Raw genomic sequence first — 8,394 nt, forward strand, 5'->3', positions numbered from 1 at the left:
CCTTTCTCCCTACATGTCCTTTCTCTGGCGCTCAGAGCCAAGAGATGACAGGACATCAGTGGACATGCGGTCACTGAGCTCTCCCCAGGTCCACGAGTCCCTGGGGCTCACCTCTCAGCAGTGACAGGCAGGTGCGAATGAAGGCAGCTTGGGAGTGGCCCAAGAGGCACCTGTCTGTTTCCCAACCTCTCTAGGCATTCTCCACACTCACGTGGTGGCCTACAGAGTGTTAGGGGGCCAAGAAGGGACTCAGATGGGAAGTGGGGTGCACCACATGCTCCTAGTGAATCCTTCGCTGTCAACCAGCATGTGCGTTTTCACCCCACAAGAGCCTTTTTCCTCTTTTGACTTGGGCCTTTTATTTTTACACGCAAGACATTTTCTTTAGGAGCGCGGAGAAGCAGGAGAAGACATATACAAGCTGTAGAGGAACTGAAGTCAAAGCTGAGACTCTTCCTGCTGGGAGCGGAAGCAGCATCCCCACCGAAGCAGTGCCTGGGAGCCAGTTCGTCTCTCTCAAGAAGCCCAGACGGGGTCTGGTCTCGGGCCTTCTCTGCCAGGATGGTCATTCCCCCCCTGGCAGAACCCACGGGGAGCCACCCCTGCCCCATCCCAGGAGGGACCCTGGGCCCACTGTCACTTCCCAACCAGGACAAAGCAACATGCGAAGATGGAGGCTGGACTACCAACACCCAAGTCCAGGCCTCTTCCCATGCAAGTCCAGGAACCGGAAGTTGAGAGTTGTGTCAGGGCAGCATCTCCCTCTCAATCCTCAGCACAGCCTTTGAGTGATAGACGGATGGTGTCCTGAGGACCTGAAGCCTTCTCCGTAGGACTCCTGGTGACCGGCTCCCACCGTGCTCCCAGGCGGAGGGCCGCAGAAAGCAGCAGCCGCAGTTCCAAGCAGGCAGCTTCAGCAGGCCAGCCAAGTCTCCTGAGTTCCTGTGTCTTTTCCTGCTCTTGCTCAGTATTGACCAATGCAGGACACCGAAGGCGTAGGCTTGGTTCATTTGTAAAACCTGGAAAACAGCAAGTTGTGGAACCTCTTATTTTCAGGCGAGTACTGTTGAGTTTCCCCGTCAGAGAGACAGATGGCAAACAGCAAAGCGGGGGTCAACTCCAAGTCGCCCAAGAGCTCGGTGTTGACACTTACACACCAAGGTAAAGGACCAACAACAGCTACCTTTCTGTCTCTTCAGGCTCACAGCAACTCCACGAGCAGAATTGTGCTCCACTGGGAGCACAACTGGGGGGCGGGGACGAGTAGGTCCTTAGGCCTTTCTTCCTACTCTCCCCCACCCCCCACCCCGTCTATGCCACTCAACCTATGGCTTTGCCAGCTCTTGGAACCCAAGTGGGGTCCAGGACAGACAATGGGACCAGGGCAGGCCACCAGCTTACAGCCGCAGCTTCTGGGAAAGTGAGTGGCCCCTGGTTGGGAGCAGCGGCCATGGCATGAACCTGCTTGTCTTTGAATTTGATTCTGCTCTTGACTAGTTTGGAGGTTTTGAACAAGTCTCCCCACTGTACAGCAGGGGTGGTAAACCTCCAGGTTCAAGGAGGATGGAGATGAAGGGGATGATGGGGGGCACAGAGTTTGGGACGCCCTGGGTGCAGTGTTGTCAGCAAGCAAGAGTTGAGAGGTACTGGCAGGGGAGCTAAGAGCTAAACCTGACCATGGAATAAAGTTAGATGGCAAATCAGTTTTTGCTTATGCGAGCTCTGTGCGTGGCTCCTCTCCCCCATTAACTGGCACTGTTTCGGGGTGTGGGAAGGAGATGCCTGAGCTTTGGCTCTCGGCTGCGAGCAGTAGGAAGGAAGGAGCCGAGGTCACACCCAGGGCCCAGCGGGCTGCTTTTCTGGGGTCACAGACACTTACTGTTTCACAAAGCGCAGCCGGGCTCTCCTCCACAGGCCTGAAAGAAGACAGCAAGGGGACCAGTCAGTGAGGGCAGTGCCCAGGCCCAGGGACCGAGCCGAGCGGTGGTGGGCACAGCTCACACCAATGCTTCCCAGGTGCCTTGCTCGGCCCTGAACAATTCTCACACTGCAATTGTCTTAATGCTCAGCAGGTCTGGGAGTTGGGATCTGTTAGGATTTTCTCTACTTTATACATAGGAAACAGGTTCAAAGTGAGTCAAGAATTTGACTGCAATCATGTATCATGACTGGTAAAGCCAGAATTCAAGGCCAGTCATCTATCCCCGAACCAGGCCCTTAAACACGCTATCCGGCCTTTTTGATAAAAGCAAACAATCATCAATACCCCCCCCCAAAAAAAAAACCCCACCACCACCAACAAAAAACACTGCCTTTGACTCGCTTCCAACTCATTGCAACCCTACAGAACAGATCAGAACAGAACAGCACTGCTCCACAGACTTTCTAAGGCTGGTGGGGTTGTGGTTATGAGTTGGGCTGTGATCCCCATGGTTGGCAGTTTAAAACCACAGAGCAGCTCCTTGGGAGCAAGATGGGGCTTGCTATGGGGCTTTCTATTCCTGTAAACCGTTGTAGTCTTGGAAACCCACAGGGGATCGCTGAGCCAGCACTGACTCGATGTCAGCCAGCATGTTTGGTTTTTTGGTTGAATGTTTATGGAAGCAGATTGCCCCAGCTTTCTCCCCGAGGGAGGCTGGTGGATGCAAAATGCAGACCTTCAGGGCTTAGCCCATTGGGCCACCAGGGCTCTTGCCCATGTACTCTGCAGGTCTGCAAAATGCCCCCATGGGCTGGGGGCAGAAAACACAAATATATATATTTACACGCTCATCTCACCCTCTATTGCTTTCTTATTTTTGAAGTACATTTAACAATATATATCAAACAAATACAGTATATATTTGAGTATAAACTGACCAATATCAGCTGAGGCACCTAGTTTTACCACAAAAACTACATTAAAAATATGCCAAAAAACTTGACTTATCCACGAGCATATATGGTACATTGAATTGCAGGTCATAGTCACATTTTGTTGTTGCTGTTTTTCACTGATAAGGCCCATGATCTAAAAAGCTTTTAGACTCCAAGGCTCTCCTGGGATTAGAGAGACCCCACTATGGTGACCATTGTGTGCCCAAGTGTGTGCAGGTGTTTCTCTGTAAAAGGGCCACATTGTCTCCAAATGTTCAAAGGGGTCTATGACCTATAAAAGCTAAGGCTCATGACTCTAGTCTGGTCCAGGAGTCCTGGTGGCAGATTCGGCTATGCATTGGGCTTCTAACTACAAGGTCAGCAGTTTGAACCCACCATCTGCTTTGCGGGAGAAAGATGAGGCTTTCTGTTTCTGCAAAGAGTTACAGCCTCAAAAACTCACGGGGCAGTTCTACTCTGTCCTATTGGGTCGCTGTGAGTCAAACTCAATTGATGGCAGAGAACTTGTTTAAGCTAGTCTTTGTTTCTGATGCCCCCCCCCATGCCCCCTCCCCCACTTCAGAGAAGCCAAATGGTAAGCGACATGTTCAAGGTGGCACAGGTGCATGGCAGAACCCGGAGTGACATCTGGGCCTCCCAGCCCTCGGGCAGCCGTGCGGGCCAGCTCTCCAGATTCCCGCCTTTAGCATGAGCCCAGCTCCTCGCGGAGCCTGGTAAAGCCCAGTGAAGGAGATGGTTCCATCTCAGGGGCAGCAGCCATCTGTGTTTCCCAAAGGCCTCGCCGACGGAGTGCGAGGAGTTGTAGTTTCTGGAGACGTAACTCACACCCTCACCTGAAATGTCTTTGGTGCCCTGAGCTTCCTCTCCCAGTAAAGTATCCACTTACCGAGCCCAGACCAGGTTCCAGGCACACGGGGCAGCTGTGAACTCTGGAAGGTAGGCAACCTTGTTCTCAGCTGAGGCAGCGGGGGCTAGGAGGCCTGCAAGCCTGCCCAAGATCTGGAAGCAGCAGGGCTGGCCCCAAGCTGAGCTCGTCAACTCCAGAGACAAGACAGTGCTCTTGCCAACAACTGGGCCTCCAGGCATGAATCAAGTTAGTCTCATGGCTGCTCGGTGGAAATTTCTACCAGGGTGCCATCAGATCTGCTCCCCTAGAGAAGAACGTACCCTCAAGGGACACCCCAGATAGTAAATGGGTCACCATGACGTCCCCAAGAGGACTTACAGTGCAGATGGATGGCCACACTCAGCGACACGAGCAGAGCCGAGATGCCAGTCACCAACAGGCCGAGGGTGACAGGGCTGCAGGAGGGGCCTGGGAAGAGAAGGTGTGACATTGAAGAAAGTTCAAGAGAGGAAGATGCAGAACGGGACAAGGAAGAAATCAACTGGTGGCCCCACCTTCCAGGGAATATCACCGTTCACATCTGCCGCATCTCCTTCTAGCCTTTGTATCATGCAGTTTCCAGTATTCTTGAGCTAACTGAGTCACACGGCATGCCTCACACGGACATTTGAAGAAATCCATTAAGCTCATTCACTGTTTATGTTCAAAGGAAGCAGACCGTGTTCCTGCCTGGCAATTGTTACTTAAACAAACAAGCCAAACTCTGTCATTTCAATTTCCTATGAAGTAGCCGACTATATTTTCATTATAAAAGGTTCCAGCTTGTGGTCAGAGTGCCCTATAAGGGAGGCACCAGTATTAATTTGGTATCTTTTGCTTATATTTAGATTTACATAGGCATAGTGGCTCACTGGTGGCATAGTGGTGACAAGTTGGGCCACATCCAAAAGGTCAGCAGTTCGAAACCACCAGCTGTTCCTCAGGAGGATGGGTCTTTCTACTTCCCTTAAAGAGGTTCAGTCTCAGAAACTCACAGGGGCAGTTCTGTGTGTGCCACACGGCTGCTCGAGCCGGCATCACCTCGGTGGCAGTCAGGTCTTGAGGCAGATGGTGTCACAACAAGTACACAGCGGGTTATACTGTGTGAAATTGTTTTGAAACTCCTTTTTCCTCTTCTTCTTCATCATCATCTTTGCCTAACCAAGTCAGTGTGTTCTCTTTAGCAGCAGAGAAGCATTGAACGGCTTGGTTAAACTAAAGATTGTTGTTTACAAACAGCTCTGGGGAGAACTTCCTGGTACTGGTCTCTTTATGCAGGTGCCTTTCTGAAGCAGATATTAGGGTGGGAGTTGATGGATCATAGAGTACATAATACATTTCAAATTGTATTAAAACCTGACCCCGCTGCTAGTGCCGGCCACCCGACTCAAGGTGACCTCAGGGTGTCACAGTAGAACTCTGCCCCACAGATTCCAGGGAGTGATTTTTTTTTCCAAAGTAGATCACCAGGCCTTTCTTCTTTGTGAACCTGAACTGATCCCTTTAGGTGAGCAGTGAGCCCATGAAACATTGTACCATGCAAACCAACTCACTGCCATCGGATTACTTCTAACTCACAGCCACCCTATAGGACAGGGTAGAGCTGCCCCTTTGTGTTTCCGAGGCTATAATTCTTTACAGGAGTAGAAAGCCTCATCTTTCTCCCTTGGAGCAGCTGGTGGTTTAGAATTGCTGACCATTTGGTTAGCAACTCAACTCATAACCATTATGCTACCAGGGCTCTTTTGCACCATGCAGGGACTCCAAGTGATACTAGATATTGCCAGATTGCCTCCCCAAAAGCCTGCGCCAAGTCATATTCCCACCCTCAATATCTGCTTCAGAAAGGCACCTGCATAAGAGAGGGGACAACCCACACACACTGCAACCCTATCAATGCTTTCAATGTTTTGACAACCCGGTGGCCAGAAATTGGTGTTTCATTTCAAGTCCTTGATTACTTGTGGCGTCAGCCTAGTTTCCTAGACGTACTGATGGTTTGGATGAGTTTTCTTCCAGAGGTTTCCTGTCTGTTCCTTTGTCTGCTGTTTCGGCAGCAGCGTTTACCTGATGGGTGCCATGAACCCTAACGATACCTCCTACACCCCTGCAAATGGTCCCTGCGGGCAGCTGAGGGGCAGAAGGAGGCCTCCAGGCTCGAAAGGAAAAGGATACAAATTTGGGCTTGAGGTAGAATAGGGCCTGCCAACAATTTTTTAAAGATTTTCAAGTCAAGGAGGGAAGATGAGTTTTACTGAATCCTGTTATGAGCCAGGTCACTAACTGCAAGCTTCCACCTTGTGAACAGGTACTTTGCAGTTGAGAAAACCAAGCTTCCAAGAGGCTACATTCCAAGCCCAAGGTCACCCAGCTACTAAAAGACAGGACCAGGATGTGGCACAGGGCCTCCTAGTTTGAGAGCCCCTGCCAGGTAGGCTGTAGAAAGAAGTGGAGGGGGTGGGAGTCCCCCATCACTGGAGGGAACTCGCCAAGGCTAGAGAGGCGGCTCCCACCCAGGGTGGAGGGTTGAATGCCCTTGCCTGCCTCCTGCTCCCCTCCCCATTATGACAACATGGGGGAGTCTCAGTAACACTGAGAAAACTCCCAAACTCACCACCATCACGTTGATGTCAACCCATAGTGACCCTCTGGGACAGGCTAGAACTGCTCCTGCGCGCTTTTGACACTGTTAACTCTCCACGGTGGCTTCGTCCAAACTGCCAACCTTGCAGATCGCAGCCCAATGACACAGACCTAGTTTTTGCATCTTTGTCTAAGTGTTTTGTGTTTGTTTGTTCTTAATTGTGCCTGAACTGAACCAATAGGTTCAAAGGAAAGTGTGCGTGTGGAATATGGTGTCTGCTGTGTCTGGTGCCCATAGCACAGAGAGGCACACTTGCTCACTTATTATCAATCATGTATTTAGCACACACTGCGTGTAGGGGCAGGAGCCCTGGTGGCATAGTGGTTACGAGTTGGATTGCCACCTTCAAGGTCGGCAGTTTGAAACTAGCAGCCTCGCTGTGGGAGAAAGACTGGGCTTTCTACTCCCATAAAGAGTTACAGAAACTCACAGGGGCAGCTCTACCCTGTTCTTTAGGGTCACTGTGCATCAGTATTGACTTAGTGGCAGTGAGTTTGGTTTGGGGTTTTGGGTATGTTAGGGTCTCTGTTCGATGTCAGACTAGGTCAAATTTAAAATGCTTTTCTTTGGGGTTGTTGGGTGTTGGTTTAGTAACAGCCTTATTGAGATGTAATTTAGGTATCATGCGGTGTGTAAGTCAATTGTTTGAGAAGTGCATCCTTGTTAGCTGATGATGAACGTCAGGTCTGATGAACGGCACTTAACAGCTATCTTTTCCCCTGTACATCTCATCATTAGCAACCGGGTGCAGCGTGACTCTCCCCGATGTTCTTTCTCAGAAGGCGCCTAGGAGTAGCAGTGCTTAAGCTCTTAGCTGGTGGTTCGAACTCACCAGCTGCTTCCCAGGAGAAAGCCGTGGCAGTCTGTCAATGAAGAGTCTAGTCCGGGGACTCTCCCGGGCAGGGCCACTCTGTCCTAGAGAGGCGCCGAGGGTTGGATTCAACTCAATGACAAGGGACCAGGGTTTGGGCATTCTCAGATATTCCATTTTATGAGCAGCTGCTGGAAACTCCAATGAGTGTATAAAGATACTAAAAGGCAGTAAAATAATCAACATCTTTAAAAGAAAGGTATCCCAAATGACTTATGATGGCATCCCCGATCATACACTGGGGACTAACTGTAGTCAAAGACCGTGGAACCAGGATCACCATCTAATTTCAGGACATTTTTGTCTACCCCGCCAAAAGAGCTCCATGCCTACTAGGAATCATTTTCCATTCTCTCCTTCCTTTAGCCCTAGGCAACAGCTCATCTGTCTTCTGTCTCTACAGTCTTGCCGACTGCGGACATTGCATAGAAATGAAACCACATCATAGATGGACTTTTGTGCATGGCTTCTGTCATTGCCCGCTGCTTTCACGGTTCGTCCATGTTGTCGTATGCACAAGTACTTCCTTCCGCTCTTATGGCGTGTGGTTGCATCGTGTCTATCCATTCATCAGTTGATGAACAGGTGGGTTGTTTCCACTTTCCGTCTATTCTGAACAACGTTGCTCTGAGCACTCGCTGGCAAGCTCTAGGGTGACTACATCCCCCACTGACTTGTGTCCTTGTCCAGGCATGATGCATGAGTCTGTCCTCCACTAGAGTGGGCACTGCTGCCAGACTCAGTTTCCCTTCGGTTCCCAGCATTAGACCGGAGAATTCACACTGGGTAGTGCCCGGGGAGTGAATGAAGGCAGGAAGGCATAAAGGGAGTCAGATGGTCTGCCTCACTTCTGAGGGCTCAGGGCAGTAGGAGAACTCACCCTTCCTGGTCACTGGGTTTGGGGATCGACACACTCTCTTCTTGGTTGTGGTCTTCTTCGTGGGCTGGGCCGGGGTGGGCAGAACATCAACTGCCGAAAGACAAGCAGAGACATAGCTTGGTGAGGTAAGCTAGGGTATGGGGAGAGATAGGATGGAAAACTCCCAGCCGGGCCTCTGGTACTGCAGCCCTGAGACGTGGCCCTGGGCTGATGATCACAGAGAAATGCAATGTTCG

The 8,394-nt window shown here is 50.8% G+C and overlaps 1 protein-coding gene across 1 annotated transcript in view; it reads right to left on the minus strand.

The window, feature by feature from the left end:
* Nucleotides 1–933: 933 nt before the first annotated feature.
* CD8B (CD8b molecule) overlaps nt 934–8,394 on the minus strand; it is a 13,375-nt gene continuing 5,914 nt past the window's right edge. Inside the window, exons 4-7 of the mRNA XM_004708007.3 lie at nt 8,159–8,248; nt 4,103–4,192; nt 1,880–1,916; nt 934–1,019 (exon numbers count right to left, since the gene is read on the minus strand). Coding sequence (XP_004708064.3) covers nt 1,007–1,019; nt 1,880–1,916; nt 4,103–4,192; nt 8,159–8,248 — 230 coding nt within the window. The 3' untranslated portion in view covers nt 934–1,006. The remainder of the gene's footprint in view (nt 1,020–1,879; nt 1,917–4,102; nt 4,193–8,158; nt 8,249–8,394) is intronic.

This window comes from Echinops telfairi, unplaced genomic scaffold, assembly GCF_000313985.2.
Source record: "Echinops telfairi isolate 266 unplaced genomic scaffold, ASM31398v2 ScPeMD7_7467;HRSCAF=8505_1, whole genome shotgun sequence".
Taxonomy (NCBI): Eukaryota; Metazoa; Chordata; class Mammalia; order Afrosoricida; family Tenrecidae; genus Echinops; species Echinops telfairi.